General features: G+C 41.4%; 1 protein-coding gene across 1 annotated transcript in view; it reads left to right on the top strand.

The window, feature by feature from the left end:
• PTN (pleiotrophin) overlaps positions 1 to 19650 on the top strand; it is an 82642-nt gene that overhangs the window by 42518 nt on the left and 20474 nt on the right. Inside the window, exons 2-4 of the mRNA XM_063319682.1 lie at positions 13423 to 13535; positions 15052 to 15225; positions 16268 to 16429. Of these exons, the coding sequence (XP_063175752.1) occupies positions 13424 to 13535; positions 15052 to 15225; positions 16268 to 16429 (448 nt within the window). The 5' untranslated portion in view covers position 13423. The remainder of the gene's footprint in view (positions 1 to 13422; positions 13536 to 15051; positions 15226 to 16267; positions 16430 to 19650) is intronic.

The following is a 19650-nucleotide window of genomic DNA, read 5'->3' as shown; positions in this document are numbered from 1 at the left end:
CCCATACCTGAAAAGGGAGTGAAGCTGCAGCCTGAGTCATTTTTTGCTACCATTAACTGCCATGGTCAATGTCTTTTTGTGAATTCAAGGTAGGGTTCATCCTGAGTGATTATTAAATTACACAGGAACAAGAGAGGCAATTCTTTAGGCTCTACCTGAGTAGGAAGGGCTATGAAGTACCTGAAAGGAGGTTATAGCGAGGTTGGTGTCAGTCTCTTCTCCCAAGTAACAGATGACAGGACAAGAAGAAATAGCCTCAAGTAATAGCCTCCCTCAAGCCTAGGGGAGGTTTAGGTTGGATATTAGGAAGTGTTTCGTCACTGAAAGGGTTGTCAAGCATTGGAACAGGCTGCCCAGGGAAGTGGTTGAGTCACCATCCCTGGAAGTATTTAAAGAAGTGTCGATGTGGTGCTGAGGGACATGGTTTAGTGGTGGACTTGGCAGTGTTAGGTTTATGGTTGGACGTGATGATCTTAAAGGTCGCTTCCAGCCTAAATGATTCTATGGATGTCAATTGCAGAAGATAAGGTCTGGGCTCTTCTCTTTCTTTGCTGACTGGTATCTTACTGGAGGGCATATGTGCCTTGGAGGTGCTGTTTGCTTTCCGACTGGCAAACAGGGCATAACATGCTGCACAGCTGCTGCCCTTTTCTCACTAACTACTTTTGGAGGAGAATGATTTAAAAATACATTCTAGCCCTGTGTTACGATGTGGCTGAAACACAAATTTCATTTGCACGTTGCGTTTGTTTTGGCTGAATTAATTTTTTCCTCACTCATTTTTGCATACATGTCCCAGTGCCCTGAGATTTGTCACTTGAATCAAGGAGATAATTTCTCTGAAAAAAACCCCAAAAACGTAGTCCCTTGAAAAGATAAATAGGGGGCATAGGTGAGAAGCCCTTTGCTTTCAGCTTAGATATGTTTCTGACTGCATTGCATGTTTTGGACTGCCATCTGAATAGACAGACTGCAAAGGTGACATGGAGTCATAATGAGTAAAGGAAATAAAATGGGGCATTTTCTTTAGCAGCATAGAGTATTTCCCAGGGTCTGATTGGAGGGGAAAAAAAGTTTCCAACCTCATAGTCAGCTCAGGCAAATAAAATCTTAAGTATTTGTCAAAATTTGATTACTTTCAAGGAAAGGTAGTTAATGAGGACAAAGGGGTTCTGCTGTGTCTTGCAGCTTTCCTTCAACAACATGCTGAGCTGCTGGAAGCTGCACAGTGTTGCTGCTGGTCTCTTCTGCTTGGGGGAGCCTGTCCACCCTGCCCAAAGCCTAGAACTAGAGAGGCATGCGATCTAGGAATGTAGAGCAAGCTGCAGCTGATGCTGGATAATAAAATTATCCCTCCTTCATGTAATAATTATTATTATAGGTTTCTCAGCGTTTCTGAAGGAGGCAAGTGCTATTATCCCTGTTTCGTAGACGGAGAAGTGAGAACAGTTACAGATGCTGTGATTTGCCTATTGCCATTGAGCTGAAAATGTCCTCATTGGGGCAGAGGGAGAAAAACAAAATTAGACTACAGTGGAGGCATCTGCCTGGCTTGTACAGTACAGCTGTTCATTATGAAAATCATGTCACAGCTTAAACGGCTCTCAAATCATGATGCATTCGCAATAATGGTATGACCATTGGGGCTGTGGTGACATCAGTGTATATCTGCACACGGGTTTTTTCCTCACAGTAGTAGTAATAATAATCTTTGTCTGTGGACCTAATTACAAAAATAGTTACATTCATTGATTGCTCCTGTTTTTTCTGGCCGTGACATTGTTGCAACTGCTGCAGTCAAGAAAATGAGGCTTCATAAATTTATTCTGTTTCAATAAATGAATTTACAATAGTGAAGGAAATTTACTCGAGGCCAGATAGGGACAATGAAGGACTCTTTGCTGCCCTCGGTTTAGCAAGTGGATGGGAATATGCCACTTGTTCCTCTAACACTTTCAGAAGGTACTAAAATTCATCTTCTGTAGATGAAAACACATTAGCTAGCCAAATAGATGTCAGCTGTACTCCTTATACCAGAAGACTCTGTATTACAGTGTTTATTTGCCCTTTTCTGGTTCTCTAGTGTCATGGTATCTGAGTAGTAGGGATCCAAACACTTGTCAGAGGCATTGCAAAACCATGAAAAAATACTTTGTGTCTCGATAATCTCAGGCAACCAGAGGAACATTAGATAGAGCAAAGACACTAGGCAGTTTGGTGTGGGAAAGGAGGCAGAGAGAATAACTGTAATAAGAGCTTTTTATCCCCCACGTTGGCATGCTTTGTCCCTCTGCCATTATCAAGTAATTACATCTTTCGCACATTGGGGGAGCGGTGAAGTTGGAGTCAAAAGAGAATAGAGAGAGAGAGAGAGGATTAACCTGAGTGGCTGGGAAAACTCATGCCCACACCATCTAGGAGAGACACACTGATGCAGATGGTGCACAGGAGAGTTGAGTCAGCAGCTTGGCCTTCCTCTCACTGAAAGGAAGATAACTGGGAAGAATGGAGGTGAGTCTCCCATGGTCTTCCTAGTCACTTGTTGGCTGGTCAAATCCAGGACTGTTTAATCTTATCTTTAGTCTTGGAGAAATTAAGTGTAAAGAACAACAGTGTGACTTCGTAGACAGTGACACAGCAGTTGTGATCATTGAGGGAAGAGCAGGGAGGGGAAAAAAACCACAGTAACAGAACTGCCTTAAAATGGCTTTTTCAGTTAGGATCTGGACATACAGCAGAACCAACTGAAATATCAGCCTTGGTTTGGGTTTTTTGGTTTTTTTTCTTCAGCGTCTCAGCTAGTGCTGTGGGAGGGGAAGGTTAATAGAAGAGGCAGTTGCAGAAGTCAGTATTAGTTATCGCTCGAGAGCCCTGACTCACTCAGGCCCACCATGAGCAAAAGAGAGGAAGAAAACTTGTGCATTGTGATGAGAGTGAAATAAAAGCTGGGGGAGAGAAGAAGGAGAGAAAACTGATTTCAACAGCGATGTTCATTTCAACCATGTAGTTTCTAAGAGAAATTTTGAAGGCCAGGGCTAAGAAAATGATCTCTGTACGCTGGCTGGGGACCAACAGAGAAAATAGCAACCACCCCTTTATGTTTAATAAATGTAATGCCTCTCTGGAAAGGACAGCATGTTTTTCACCCTTTTATTGACAGTTAATTTCTTAACATCAGCTTATGATGTTAAGATACTGAATGTTTGGGGTTTTTTTTGCAATTATGACATTTAAAAAATATTAGGTGTATTCCCTAGGCTTTTTGAAAGTAAAATCACTTTTCTAAAATCTTGTGTTGGAAATTTGGAAAGAGAGAAGCACAAAATTTTTAATCCCCTTTGGAGGGTTTTAGACATCTCTATTAGATTTTTAGTTCCCTGGCCTTCTAACAATCTGTACTGTGTGTTATATTTGTTTAACTTTGTGTTTCCAGTTACTACACTTCTCTTCTCAGGAAGAGACTATTTGTTACCATTACATTTTTTGTTCACAACACTACTGCGTGAATGCTAAACTTTCACAAAAAAATTGATTCCTCCTTCTGTGGTCAGATAAAGGCTTACAGTGTCCTGGGTTGGCAAAATTTTGCTTAAAACTTGCAATGAAGAAATTGCACAGCTTTTGGCACTCCCTGAGAGATAGAGCTGACTAAGGAGAAGTCCAAATGGAGGTTCAGATTTCTAGGTCTGACGTTATGTTGCAGAAGTATCTGGAGATTCTGCCCATGAGAAACAGTAGGATCCTTTGTAGAGCTTACGTAAAATTGTATTTTTAATGGAAGGGAATACAGTTTAATATTAGTGAAAAAGAATAAAAAGAAAATAATTCATAAAAAATGCCATCTTGTCAAAATTTATGTTCTCCCATGAAACATTTTAATTTTGGCAAAACATTTTGAAAAAATGGAAGAAGTGTTCTGTCTGTATTTGTTTGGACCAGCTCTTTCCCTGAGCCTTGAATCAGTCTAAATTCTGCTCAGCACTAAAAGGCAGCATTCACGTACCCAGGGGTGTATCTGTTATCAACTTGAACTATTTAGTTTATGTCTGGGGAGCTAGAGGTATAAAATATCCACAGCGTGTGTGTTTGCCTTAGCCTGATGTGAGAGACAAACATATAATCAACTATGCAAATATCAAAGGCTAGGGGAACTGTTATCCACAACTTAACTGATTACTTTAGCTTCTTTACTTGAACAAAGCTAGGTGGGGAATGTTAATTGATCATTGGTTTTGACTTTTGTTGTTTACATTTTAATAATTTTCTTCAGTCATGCAGCTCTTGGTTCTCTGCTTGGTTTTATGGCATTAGCATAATTTGTTGGTCTCAATGCTTATTTTTTCTGGCCCTTAATGATGTCCACTTATAAAAGAGAACATGAAGTTGATTACATATTGAAAAATGTAGTCCCGAAACTGCACACGGCAAGTTTTGATGTGAAGTATTTGACTTGAGCTTATCAGAAGGGTCATGCTGTGATTTTTTTCCTTTTTAGCTACTCTTTGATTCTGGCTTGTTATTATGGGTACCCTGTGCTGTAGCTGAGCATAAATGCTGGTTTAAAAAAAAAATAAAATTCACAAATATAACTTCAGCCTTCTAGAGCTTTCTCACTTCTCTCTCGCTGATCTGCAGCAACAAACAGATAGTTATACTCAATTATTATTTATATTTTTTTAAATTTGCCACTGTGCTGCTGAATAAATTGCCACTTACCCAGTTCCTTCCAGTACCGGCTCACATGGGGAGCAGTTGCCTCTTCCCTACCAGCTGCTGTTTGCCAGCTTCCCCTGGCATCACTGGAGCTGCCTCCGTGTGGCATGGCTCTTCTCTTCCCCCACCGTCCCCATGGAAGCAAAGGAGGGCGTAGAAAAAAGAAAAACTGAGACGCACCTGTTAGTTGAAACCCCCTGATTCTCTATCCCTTTTGCCAGACAGAGCAACCTGCCAGCTGCACTGTGTTGTGTGTGTTGGAACAGGGACATGGAGACTGATGCAGAGATGCCAGACCTGCCACACAGCCGTCCTCTTGTGGATGAAATGCAGGGAGCTTTTTTCAGTAGGGTTTGGGGTTTGCTACACCGCTTTGAACTAAGTTGTTAGCACACAGGCTCAGACCGCTGGCGTCCACTGTTTGGTGCTGCTGATGCAGCTCCCAAAATTTCATGAATATATCACTGTTTCCCTTTACAGGAATGTCAAAGGAGGAAGGGAAACGAGCACACAGCTTTTGCTTTGGGTAGGTTTGCAGTAGTTGCAGGGCACTGAATTAATCTGGGAGGTTTGTTTTGGTACACTGACTAAGCCACCCACCCCCTCCTACCCCCTTATCCCTCCAAGGGTAAAATACTTCATTGCTTAATTTGACCAAAGAAGAAAACTTGGTGTTTCATTCTAATAGATTTTCTTTAAGAAAATCCTCTGAAACATAACCATTGTTAGAAATGAGATTAAGGGATGTTTTTTCAGCCAGACATACTATAATTTGATTGAGCAATCAGTTGTTATAATTAAAGGTTCTCTCTTTCCTTAAACCTTGGCTCACTTTTAGGCTTAGACCACTAAGGCTATAGTACTAGTTCTGATTGAAATGAACAAGGCATTTCTTTGATCCATAAAGGTGCAACTAAATGATGAAGATCAGCGGGTTGGCTCAAGGCTTTGTGCTGTGAGAAGAGTTTGGGGATCTTTACCAGTAAGGAAGCATGTATGTGGTGTCTATGTCTACTTTCAGTACTCAGGAAGGAAAAAGTAAGGTGAATAAAGATTTAGCATTAGATAAAGAAACAAGAGGAAACAGCCTCAAGTTGCGCCAAGGGAGGTTTAGACTGGATATTAGGAAAAATTTTTACACTGAAAGGGTTATTAAGCATTGGAACAGGCTGCCCAGGGAAGTGGTTGAGGCACCATCCCTGGAGGTATTTAAAAGCTGGGTAGACATAGTGCTTAGAAATATGGTTTAGCAATGGTTTTGGTCAGAGTTAGGTTGATGGTTGGACTAGATGATCTGAAAGGTCCCTTCCAGTGCAGGTGATTTTATGAGTCTGTGAACATTACAGTGGCAGGGTAGCCATGACAAAGAAATAAATTACTGCTGGTGAAAACTGTAGTAGTGGGAGTGGAAAGCTGTTAATGAAAAGTTGGTACCTCTAATGGTATAGCTGTAATGGAAATTAATGAGACACTGTGTAAACAAATAGGAACTACTGGTATGCATAAGATAGGATTCATATGACTCAAAACTACTTTGGAGGAGTATTCAAAAATATGTACTGTTTTTGTGTCAACCCAAAGTTGGATGTGAATTTAGAAGACCTTGTAGTGTTATACATGAAGAAAATATAAGGAGGTCTCTCATCATAGCAGGGTTTATCTTTCCAAATTTAGATTAGAAAGTAAATGGTGCTAATAATAATAGGGGCTAATTATTTGTGGATGTGATTTCTTCACTACCTACCATAGAACTATAAAAAGTTGATGCTATTTTATAATTTAATTCAGTATGACCTTACAGCTCATCCTTAAAGCTCATCCTTAAAAATAACTACTTGTATCGAGTGTTAACAAGCTGATTCAGTTTATATCACACGGGATCATGAACATAAATCTAATTAAGGTTTTCATTTTTAGAAGTTTATTTTTGAGAAATAAATTAAACTAGTGATGTGTGTTGGACCAACGCAAGATTTATAAAAAAGGATTGTTTCAAATCTCTTTATATCAAAGTAAAAAAAAATAAAAATAAAAATTGAAATTTGTTTCCTCACGAAAAAAGGGAGGGGAAAAAAGCTTGTAGAGAGGAATTCGAAACCTTCCTGGGGAGCAGCCCACTAAAGCGCTGTCAGGAGCTTGCAGAAATTTAAGAAAATTTTACTGATCATTCAAGGCAGTCCAGAAGTGTCAGATTACCGAGACTCACAAGCTGACTTAAATCTTGCAAGGGAAATTAAAAGCAAATCTAGATTTTCTAAAATTTTTTTCCTAGTCCAGCAAAAAAGACAACAAAGAAAATGTGTATGTGGGCAAGGGGAGGGGGAACATTTTACAGTTGGAAGACTACAATTCACAAAGCTCCGGCTCCGAAACCATGCATTTGCCTTGGTTTTCAGTATGCGAGATCAGGTAGGGTATAGGAGCATGCACCAAACGGTGTATGAGAAAGAGACCTGGAAAAGCAGAAGTTTCTGCAGCTGTTACAGAGGTCAAACTCCTGAGAGTCAAATGGTCTTAGCTTCTCTTTTACAGAGAAAACTGTGTGTTCCCACCTTGGAGTACTGCGAAAATGGCACTTGGCATTTCAGATTCATTAAAACTGTTAAAACATGCATCAAATACTTTCTGCTGTTGTACAACTGGAGCGTAGCAAATATAATATTTATATTTAAGGAGGGGGAAAGAAACAGATCTAGGTAACTGCAGACATGTTCATCTGCCCTCGGTGGACTTCAAAATAGAGCACATTTTGAATAAGAGAATAATTTAAGAAGTGGAGGTAAATGCTAAGTTTCATTAAACACAGCATGTGTTTACTGAAAGGAGACTGATCTCCCAAACTGGCTCACTTAAAAACTGATTTTGTAGACCTGACTAATCTGGGACTAATCAAACTGTAATTTATTAAAGTATTTGTTGTGGGACTTGATGAGAAATTATTCATTCAAGCAGGAAAAACAGAGGGATTAATGCAAAAGGTAGTTCTAATGTGGGTAAGGAGCTTAAAGGGGACTCAAAATGAGCAGTGTTGTGAAGAGAAATAATGGTCTGTAGGAATTTAAGTCTGCTTTTGGGATGAATTTTATTTATTCATGATCATAGGATGAAAATGATAGTGTACTAAAAGACGATGCTGGAAATCATAGTTACACTCAAAATATTGTTTATGGGCAAAAAGGAACTAATACCTTATATATATATTTATATAAAGTAAAAAATGTATTGTTAGCGTAATTGAAATGTTAACAGTCTAATCCAAGAATCATTATTAGTGTAGATGTAATTGTTACAGAGAAGGGATATGTCTATACAGATGTTATAGTAATAATAATAACAATAACACCACCACCACCACAATTAAAATTGTTATGCATACACTTAGGTTCAGCTGCTTTTCCTAATGTTATGCTGACCCTTCCCCAGCACCTCTCAGCCCCAAGGTTGATAGTTTTGGTATAGTGTTGGTGGTAGGGATGGTTATGGTGACTTGTCAGCATCATGAGTCTTTTGCCAGGAGGAAACCGGGTGGTTTCTTCTTCCTCACTTTGGGGGTTGGTTCTGTATGTTTGCTAACATACAAAAGCAGCTTTACCTTTTCCTTTTTTCATTGGTCTGCAGCTCCATGTTATGTCCAAACTTAGATTATATGGCACCTTTTAGGTATGTTGGAAACTATTTCTGTGTTCTCTTTCTTACTCCTATATCCAGTTTAGTCCAGCTCCAGGTCTGCATTCCTTTATTTGACCGTGGGTAAGTTGTTTATAGCTGGGGCATCTCCATTGTCAAGTTTATTCCCCATCTCATATCTCCCATACCTGTACTCCTCTACGTTCCATCCTCTCTCCACTTGTCAAGGCCTTTGCTAAGACAGCAGTCCTGTATTTCTCTAGAGTACATTATTATAATAGAGTCATAAAACCTTGGTGGCTCCGTACAATGGCATAGAAAAGTAAATTAAATTTGCTATAGCTAGCTGGTCAATTAGAAAAATTGCTGTTGCAGCCAAACCAAATATGACAAAGCTACAGACGGGCCAAGGAAAGCTCAGACAGAGCAAGCCTTGACAAGCCTCAGTCCTGAGGCCTTGCAAACTCACTACAAAGCCCGTGGCCTGTCATTAGCAATGGCAATACATACAGTATTGCAGTACGTGCAGGGTTGCAGAATAACAGCATTATCAACACAACTGGTGTTTGGCATATTGTACTGGATATGGACAGGTTAAATCATGTGAGAAAACCTGATAGTTGAGAGTGGGAGATGAGACTCATATGGACTAATAATAAAATACTTGCTTCTCTAATCTGGGGCCCTGCCAGTTGGTTTGGGAAGAACAGATGAAGGGAAGGGCTTGTGGGTAATAGTTATTAACAGCAAAAAAGCCACCTGCAAAAGACATATGTGATCCTAGGATGTGCTGCATATGCTAGCTTCAGTAATGCTAAGAAAAATAAACACTTGCTCACCGACGGAGCTTCGTCTGAAGTTGGTTTGTTGGAGGCTTGTGTTCAGGGAAGACTTGTTCAGATGTGAGAAATGGAGAACCTGTGTCTGAATTAATTGCCTGAGTGCAGACAGAGTTGCTCCAGCAAGCTTGACTTGCACTAACAGAGATCCAAAGGTCTACGGAGCACAGCATGAGAACACCTGGGCCACCCTGGGCTGCCAACTTGGGTATGCAGGAAGCAAGCCACAGTTGCAGGGTCTGGGGTTGGACAGAGTAAAAATTTTCTCCTGGGCTGTTATGCAGTTCATGCAGTGCCTGGCACTGCATGAGAGCATGTGTAGCGCTTCTGGACCCAAATGGAAGTGTCTCCATGTGCAACGCTATGTGGCGATGCTGGTTTGGGTCTCTGGTAGAGCTGGGCCTTGTGTGCTGCAGTCCATAGGATAGGTATTTCCTGAAAGAGTTGGTATACTTAGTCATGTGGACTGTACTCATCACAGGAAACGAATGATTTAATGAATCAGGTTCAGGAGAGGTGAGTGCGATTGTAAAATCAGGTCGGGGGCACTGAGGGATTTGGAGTGGGAGTCTCGAGCTCCAATCAGAAGGTCCTTTAAACTGTAGCCATACTGTGACTTCTTCCTGACTCTCTTTCTGGTGCTGAACGTGCAATTGAACCAGTTGAAATGGTTGATGAACTCATTAATTTTCTGTTTGCCTCCCATTTTTTAATTTTCCCTTCATTTTTTTATTCCCAAACAGAGATTGACTGTGAAATCAACTGTAAGACTGAAGCAATTCCTGTGCTTCATTTTTGTTGGGAGAAGTCACTTGCTACAGTGCATCTCGGCTGGGCTTTGGTTCTCACCTCGTTACACACTTCATGTTTTCCTAACACTCTCTATTTTAGCGTTTAACCATCACTTAACTCCTTTCTTCTCTCATTCCTGTTTTAGTGCTCTTTTCGTGATTACTCACTCTCTTTTTCTGATCTTGTTTCAGCTCATCATTTGAACTGTTCTAAACTCTCTCTCTATCTTTTCTCTCTTCTGAAGTTTCCTGGAGCTCCCCCCACCCCAAATGTCTCTTTCCCTTCCTTCACTTTTATTTTAGTCTCTTCCTGTTGGCTGTAAATACCACTGACATTTGTTTAAGTGCTGCTGCCTTGCTCTGCTTAGGGGCTGTCATACAGGATTTTAGAAATACTTTCCCTTCATAACACACAATTCACTTGTTACCATTGGTGTAGATAGAAGGCTTATTACAAAAATCAAGATGTTGAGGAAAAGTCCGTTTTGCACATTGTGAAACACTTGATTTTTCATTGCTATTAGCAGTTTTGGCAGTTCTTTAAATCAAAGGTTGAACTGGAAATATTAGCACAGAATCTAATGAAAAGGAAAAATTGTCACCTTTGCATTTCAAAAAAAAAAAAACCAAAAAGACAAAGTTATTTTCAGTAGAATATATTGTTTTCATAAACAAGTCCAGTCTGACAAGTTTTTCTCTTCGGTCATCTTTTTAATGGCCAGCTGAAATATTTGCAAGGAAATCTGAAGACTGAACTCAAAAGATTACCGATAGGTGGGATTTTCTGGCCTTCTGAAAAAAATATATAATATTTAATGGGTACTATATGTAATTTTGTGGGAGCACCTGCCCTTGCTGATCTATCATTTGCAAAAAAAATGATGCAATTTTCTGTAGTTATACTGGTTACATCTAGTTTGAGGTGTTGGTGTGGTGTGAGGCAAGGCCTCCATCTGTACAACATGGCTTTTCACTTGTTGGTAATTAACAGCAAAGCACTTCAGGAAGCAGTCTGGCTCTCCCTGCCAGAGGGAGATATATATATATCTCTGCAGGTTTAGTGTTTGCCTTAGACAACTTGGCAAGTGTTTTGGCTGTAGGGAGACTTGGAGTCTTAGGAAAACATGCTATATTAAGGCTCCGTGGGGTTTTGTTTATAGGGCTTCTGGAACATTTCAGACTCCAAAACCCAACTGTTCTCCTGGCCCGTTTTGCTGAAAATAATGTTGATCAGATTTGATTTTGAGTCTCTCTCAACTTAATATAAGGCAGCTTCCCTACAGACAGTTATCCATGGCTCTCGGTGACTGCCAGCTGCCCCTGGGGTATGTGTGACCATGTCCCAGGTCCCTGGGGTGGGCATGAGGGATGTAGAAGGGACCCCCAAGCCCACTGCAGGCAACATCCTGTGCAGCAAACCCGCTGGTGCTGCCTTACTTCAGCTTCTGACACCCCCAGGCAGCACGCTGGGACAGTGTCTTCAACTTTTGGAAGTATTTGTCTCTTCCATATCTTTCTAGCCAAGATATTAATACTCCTTCAACAAGGGAGTCTGGTGAGTTCTTTAGAATAGAGGAAGTGAGAAGATAAATCGTTGTGAAAATGGGATGTGAGGTGCAGTGCTGCTGGTGGTGAAGTTTCTCCAATGGAAAAGTGCTAAGGGGGAAGGTTTGGTGTCTTAAAAGTGGTGCAGCTGTGTTTGATTATGGAGAACCAGTTTGAAGTAAGCTAAATAAAAAGGAAGATTGCATATTTTTTTTTATTGCTTATTTTATTTATTTATTTATTTGATTTTCTGTAAAACATGTGAGGCTCTAAGTGGAAACATGTAGCAGAAGAAAGGGAAAACCAAACCCAAGCTCATGCAGGACTCATGTGCGCTCTTGCTCCGGGCTGTTTGAGTTCACTGGAAGCGCTGGTGGTCCTTTTTCTTCATGATGGGAACCGGTACTTTCTTTTGGAGTAAATCAAACTGGTGCTAATGACAGCTCTTTCAGACATTTGAATGCCAAGTCTCTTGCAATAGTCACATGAACTTTATTTAAAGAGAACTGTTACATTTTCTCATCTGGCTTCTAGCATGATATTGAAGCTGGATACTTTAAAGTCTCTCTGTTTGGGATTCCTGTCCTGTTTTCCATGTCAATTACAATTATCTGGCTTTTGAACAAGAGGTAGCCAGCAGGGAATACTGAGGAGTGCCAAATTAAATTTCAAAAACATTTTGTTCTTTGTTCATGGTGAGAATTATTTCTTCCCTAGGGTTGCTGTGCTCATGAGCTCAGGTTGCCTCTAAACTCTCTGTAACATCAGTTTACTTGAGATTTTAAGATCATGTTAGTGGCTAGCGCTGTTGACGCTTCCTTGGAGGACTGGCGTAGCATGAATGTTGTGGTCCCTAGTTTAAAAAAAAAAAAAAAAAAAAAAAGAAGACTGGGCTTTCAAGCAGTCTCCTATCCACCATCTTGGTACCCAGCTATCTACTAAGGACGTGTCTTTGGGTTTTGGGGAAGTTGCTCATTTTTAACATATGTATTTGTTATGGCCCTGCTTTCGGTTAAACAATGCCAAAATGAGACAATGCAAATTATAGCAAAGTGAAAGGGGAAGATATGTGTAAACCATTGAAATCAGCTAGCTCTGAATGACTTGCGGCGGTTGGCTAATAACTGATGCTTCACCACCAACTAAGGGCTTTAATTCCTTGTTATATTTGAATATTTGCTTCCCAAATCCAGATTTTGGGTTCATTAGTGTGCTATGGGTAGCTGGTAGCTGTGTGTGACAGTCCTGTCTCTGCACCCATTTTGCATTTCATGCAATTAGCTTAACTGATTTACAGTTAGTTTACAGGAAGAGACAGTAACTGAAGGGGAGGGAAAAGGTAGGTAGCAACATGCCAATGACAATTAAGATAATATATCACATATTTTCTATATAAGCTTTCATGAAAGAAGGTCTTTTCAGATGTCAATTAAGCCTGATAAGGACTTGAACCCTTGTAAGGTGGACAGTGTAGCATTCCATACTTCATATGAAGGGTAAGATGAAGCACAAAGTATATGTTTTGCTTAGTTTTACACAATAAATCACAGCCAGAGGTCAGGAAAGAAGAGAGGAGTTCCAGGCCCATCAGGAGCCTTGATTCTCTGACAGGTTTCTAGAAGGTGAGCAGTAATTACTAAACTTCCTGTGGCAAAACTCATCCATAACATCAGCGATATAGATCAGGGATTTGGTACACAGGCTGAAAAATAATTGTTAAAAAACTTTGTATTCTCTCTGGAAAGAAGATAATTACCCATTCTGCCAATGGCTAATTATGTTTGACCTGCTTGTGTCTTGTGGCCCTGAAGAAGAGCTTGCTGAAAAAGCTGTAGCAACACTTTAGAGGGGGTCCCACTTTTTACAGTCTAACCAACCTTTTTTTCCTCTCTCTTGTTAATCCCCAGAATGCAACAGCAACAACAACAACAACGTCGAATGTTCACAGCTGCCCTCCTGGCACTTGTTTTCCTTCTGGCAGCTGTGAGTACCACCGAGGCTGGCAAGAAAGAGAAACCAGGTAAGGTCCAGCATCATTCAGAGTTAATCCCCAAGACAGATTGTATGTATGGGAGAATGTCAAATGCTTCTGGTTTTGTTATGAAATTCAGGCCATTCGTTAACCTTTTGACATATAGAGCAGGGATTTGTGGCAGTGACATGTTTTTCTGTGTTAAATAGGAAAACAAAAAGTAGTTTCCATGAAAGCTGGCAGCTTGACAGCCCCAGAGACTGGAGTCCTCTGTTTATCACAGAGTGGGTATTGCAAGGCAGTTTAAAATTTGCTCTGGGAATAGGTTTATGCTTGACTTAGGGAGAACGAAACAGGAGTGATGAAAAAGCAGTTATCATGTCGCTCGTTCAGTGTTGTATGTGACAATGCTACGCCAATGCTGTGTGATGTGGAAATCCTCCGACAAAGAATTGAACTAACTCGCTGCTGCAGATAGACAGCAAGACATCCAGCGGTAATTGCTTTCTGTCAGTGATGAACTCGGACCTCATTATAGGAGAGACAGGCCTGGGGAGGAAAATTCATATCTATCAAACCCAGTTTTGACATCTTTTTAAGGAGCACATCTTTCGGTGTTTTTCTTAAGGTCTTAGTGTTAACAGGCTACTTACACACCAGTTAATGTGACCTGTGAGTCTGTCAGGATTGGTGTTCCCATTAAAAAAAGTTGTTTCTAACCATTGTGGCTGTATAGAAATATGAGAAAATGTGAACGTAAATATACAAGAGTTAGAAGGAAGATATGTTATGTAAGGTTATTTAAAGTTACTTGTGATGTTTTGGGGGCCTAACTAATTGGGTTTTTGAACCCTTGGGTTTGATAACATTGTTGTCTTTTCTCGTCAGACTTGGGTTTAAGGATTTAAATGAAATCATGATCCTTACTTTTGTCCCTGAGCAATGAACTCACCTCTATTAATAGAATTTCAAGTACACTTCTCCATGTAGTTTTTGATTTGCCTTTGGAGTTTTGGTCATATTCTAACATAAAATGTGACATGATATGAGAAACGAAAAGTTTGCATCCCACAGCTGTTTCCTGGAGGTGCTCGAATCCTCTGATACACAATGTCAACACACACATTTCTAATCCAAATACCATGTAGTGCTTCTGTTGGAGCTGAAAATACTTGCATGCCATCAACTACTGGAGACAGAGGAGTTTCCTTTCTGAGTGAGCCCTCTTGCATGTTTTGGTCAATGATCCCTGATGGTTTCTAGATGATTCCCCATTATGAAGATGAGGATCCACTTGAGAATATCTAAGTGGACTAGTAGACATGGTATTGGGTCTGAATTTGAATGATCCACCCTGATTTGGAATCAAAGAGGCTGACCTGTCTCTGCAGCACTGTGAAGAACATGCCAGACGTTTTGCTTTTGAAGCAGTTGTTTTACAGATGTCTTCCGTATTCACCCTTTCAGGTGCTGTGACTGTTTAGTAAAGTTTAGGGAACTTCTTCATAGGCTCTGGGTACTGACCACTTCTCTTGCTTGGGTTTGGTTCCTTGTCTTCATCCAGAGAAAAAAGCGAAGAAGTCTGACTGTGGGGAATGGCAGTGGAGTGTCTGTGTACCCACCAATGGTGACTGTGGCCTGGGGACGCGCGAGGGCACTCGCACTGGAGCCGAGTGCAAACAAACCACCAAGACTCAGAAGTGTAAGATTCCCTGCAACTGGAAGAAGCAATTTGGAGGTAGGTATCACTCTCTTAAGGCATTTGCTTTGATTTTTACTTAAGCATGGAGCAGGAAGCCTGTATTTTCTGCTTAGGTCTGCAAATGTCTTGGTGAAGGGGCTGCTCCTGTATTTGAAGTTCATAGGAGGTAGAACATACAAGGTATCAGAAGGCAGCTTCTTCAGAGCAAAGCAGCTCCTCTGCAGAGAGACCATATAACTTACTTACCGTAAACTCAGTCTTCCAGCAGCATGGTGAAATCTGCTGTGTACAACTCTATTTGAAGCAGCGATGTGTCGTGTGTTCACTCGCAGCTATGAATCTCTGCAATGGTTACCACAGGCTTCACGTGACCTTGTGATGTGTGATTTGCAGCATGGAGCATGGGTGGCTACCAGCATGTTTATTGAAAGGAGTGAATGAAGACCGATGTATTTCATCTTTATTATTCAGTTCAGGAGGTTCATATGTAACAATTCAGAAGGATAGTCACATTTGCCCTGAACAAGATGTCTGTCCAGGACTCAGATCTGATTACTTCTGCAAACTTGGCTTTTTTTCTAGTAAACAGCTTGTATGGCTTTGACATCACTGTGACCTTACCAAGGCAATCAGTGCAGTAGTTTCAGACTTGACAAGTTCATAGTTGCACATACATTCTTGAAACTATTAAAGCCTTGTTTGGTAACCTTTCACATCATACAAACGGAGGAACAGCCATATAGGAAGTGAGTGATATTTCCCACTGCTGGTGTTTCTTTCTTTTTTTTTCAATTTATTTATTGTTTATCTTCATAGTTGAATATATTTTCCTTTATATGAGAATAACGTAATATCCATGCAAAACCAAGAGGATTAAATTTTAAAATATTTGGGGGGGGAAGACTGCAATTATCACTGCAAATTGTCTTAAAATTTTGTTGGGATTCCTTTCTTCAGTTTCATGATCCTTTTGTCTACAAGCACTGACAGTCCGCGGTATTCTATTGGACTCATAACATTTTGGTTTTCACACTCAATCATTCTGTTTTAAAAATTGCCATTTGTTCATTCGTTGCAGCGGAGTGCAAATACCAGTTCCAGGCCTGGGGAGAATGCGACTTGAATACTGCCTTGAAGACTCGAACCGGGAACCTAAAGAGAGCCCTTCATAATGCTGACTGCCAGAAGACTGTCACAATCTCAAAGCCCTGTGGGAAGCTTACCAAACCCAAACCTCAAGGTAAATTCCATTTGCTGGGAGCTGCACACTAGTTCATTTGAATCACTGCATTTGTGATGCCCCAAATGCTTCAGGGGGAACTCAGTAGTACAGGAGATTATACTTCCATAGCCTTTTCTCAGTTCTGCACCGCTCCTATCTCTCAGCGGTCAGGCAGACAATATTCCGGAGTTGTATAGTCAAGGCAGTCTCACACACAAGAGGTAAGCTGAAGATTAGAACTCCAATTTTAACCTTAGACCACCTGTACTGCTACCAGTTTCCTGATGTGACTAGACTGGCAGAGTACAGACGCTTTTCATAACTCAACTGTTCATGGGAACAGACCAATAATAGCATGCAAAAGTGTCTCTTGGTAAAGACACCTTTTATATAGGCATTGTTTGGTATCGAATAACAACTAGTTGAAAAAAGGACTGCTTTCCTTCTGGGTAGATGTGATGGGTTGACCCTGGCTGGATGCCAGGTGCCCACCAAAGCTGCTCCATCACTCCCCCTCCTCAGCCGGCCAGAGGGAGAGAAAATATAACAAAAGGTTCATGAGATAAGGACAGGGAGATCACTCAGTGGTTACCGTCATGGGCAAAACAGACTCGACTTGGGGAAAATTAATTTAATTTATTACCAGTCCAATCAGAGTAGGGTGATGCGAAATAAAAATTAAATCTTAAAACACTTTCTCCTCATCCCTTCCTTCTTCCCAGTCTTCACTTTACTCCCAGATTCTCTACTTCCTACCACCACAGCGGCACAGGGGGACGGGGAATGGCGGTTGTGGTCAGTTCATCACACGTTGTCTCTGCCACTCCTTCCTCCTCAGGGGGAGGACTCCTCACACTCTTCCCTGGCTCCACTGTGGAGTCCTTCCCACGGGAGACAGTCCTCCATGGACTTCTCCAACGTGAGTCCTTCCACAGGGTGCAGTCTTTCAGGAACAGACTGCTCCACGGTGGGTTCACCACAGGATCACAAGTCCTGCCAGCAAACCAGTTCCTGTGTGGGCTCCTCTTTCTCCATGGGGCTGAAGTGCCTGAAGCACCTCCTCCCCCTCCTTCTTCACTGTGCTTGGTGTCTGCAAAGTTGTTACTGTCACATACTCTCCCCCCTCTCTTCTGGTGCTGTCATACAGGGTTTTTTTCCCCCCTTCTTAAATATGTTGTCACAGAGGTACTACCACTATCGCTGATGGGCTCAGCCTTGGCCACCGGCGGATCTGTCTTGGAGCTGGCTGGTATTGGCTCTGTTGGACGTGGGGGAAGCTTCTAGCAGCTTCTCACAGGAGCCACCCCTGTAGCCTCCCTGCTACCAAAACCTTGCCATGCAAACCCGATACAACAGGTAGTATTGAAGGGATGTTCTTCTCACTGCATGCAGAAATACGTGGGTGCTCTGCACTGTTGAGGTTGTGTATTCTTTATTCAAAGATAGCAGGAGGGAAAGTACAGAATGTATATGTCTTATTTAAATGCAAGTGATAGCATAATTCCTAGTACACAGAAAGGCATATGCCCTGCATTTGGGTTTCCAGGTGTCCCTTAGACAAACTTATTTTCTTTCCAATCATTAAAGCCTTTTAATGTACTCTTTTGTTGGAGTAGCAGGTGTTATGTGTGTAGGATGATTTATAGTGGGAGCAAAAACTGTGAGATCTTGTTTGAGATACAGAAGTAATGTGTTTTAAGTGGATTATACAAGCTATGCTACCCTGGCATTTGTTTGCTTAAAATCAGCTAGGTTTAACACATTCCAGGCTCTGAATACTTGGATAATTATAAAAATAAATGAGATTAGGAGTGACAGGTGCAACTGGGACGAGCAATTTTCGAATTGTGGATGGTGGGGCACCATTGATCTGAGGAGCAGCTGCAGGTGGCCTGCTCTGCTTCTGCAACCAGAGACACGTCTGACGAGGTTGCAGACCCTTTCTGCGCATGTGCGTGCCTCCATCCGCTTTGCGGTCAGTACAGCTGTAACTGGTCTTCCTGCACGCCATCGGTGGGGTTGCCCGCTGAGCGCTGAGCCTAGAACCTGTGTAGATAATGACAAGCCATGAAGCAGAAAGGATACAGCTAGATTGTCGGAGCCCAACTGACTTGGTTGAGTTGGCAGCAATTAAACATCTTCATTTGGGGGTGGAAGTGACTGGGTGGAATGCAGGAAGGGCTTTGAGCTGTGTGATTTTATTGTTTATTAGTTTGGGGGGGAGGACTTTTTTTTTTGATTGATTGCTTTTTTTTGAGTAAGTTTCCATGCCCAAGTGGCATTTGGGAGTTTATTGAATGAAGCTTCCTATTGTGTGGCCAGAAGGCCGCTGCCGCTTGAGCCACTAGTAGCCCCGTGCCTTGTTCTGCTCCTGCTGAGTCAGTATATTCTATCAATGGCTGTCAGAAGAGGGAAGAGGGAGACAAAGCAGAGCATCGATGCAGCTCCGTTTTGTGGGAGCAGTGCTGTTGAGTGGTACAGGGTCGTTTTTAAGTTATGGTATTAAAAAGCAGATCTTTTGAAATTGCTGGATTGGAGTTAACTTTAATGGATTCCAGGTATGAGTGAGTTACAGCGGAGACTGAAACTCAGATTGGTACTGAGTGCAGCAAATATGTGGTTTGACTTAATTAGAAAACACAACTTCATTTGATTTGAAAGAACGCAAAAGGAGAAATAGATACAAATGTAGGTTTGTGATCGTCACAACTGTGGGCAGAAATTCTGCTCTCCTGATTTGTGCAAGAAATCTCACGGCATCTTCCTGCAGGCCACCTGCTCGTTCATCTGCTGTTGGCATTAGTAGGAGCAGCATGTGTGAAGTCACGCTTGCAGCCTGCCTGGGCCCTGAGCTAACGATAAGAAATCCATATTGCGGATCAGTGGGTATAACTACATGGGAGCTGCACTGGACAGTGTGTTTGGCAGCAGTAGGAGGAACTAGAGTAAGAAATTAGGTCAAGCAGATGAGTGCTGTGTGACATATTGTGCCCTACTGAACTTTATTTCTGAGTTAAAAATCTGAGTGCTGGCACGTTGGCTGGAATGAGAGTATTTGTGTTCTTCCTGAGGTGAAGGAAATTACAGGTTGGAGGTAAGTCCCTACCCACATCTAGATAAAGGAAAAATTAAACTGTATGCAATCTGTAGTTAGACTAATTCTTCCGAGATGAGAAGGAAGATCTGGATTGTTGTCTGAGCACTTGGAATGGATATATTAGCCTCCATTTTCGCTCATA

This window comes from Chroicocephalus ridibundus, chromosome 1, assembly GCF_963924245.1.
Source record: "Chroicocephalus ridibundus chromosome 1, bChrRid1.1, whole genome shotgun sequence".
NCBI lineage: Eukaryota > Metazoa > Chordata > Aves > Charadriiformes > Laridae > Chroicocephalus > Chroicocephalus ridibundus.
Note: the sequence above shows the minus strand (reverse complement) of the source record. Positions and strands in the feature narration are given on the sequence as shown.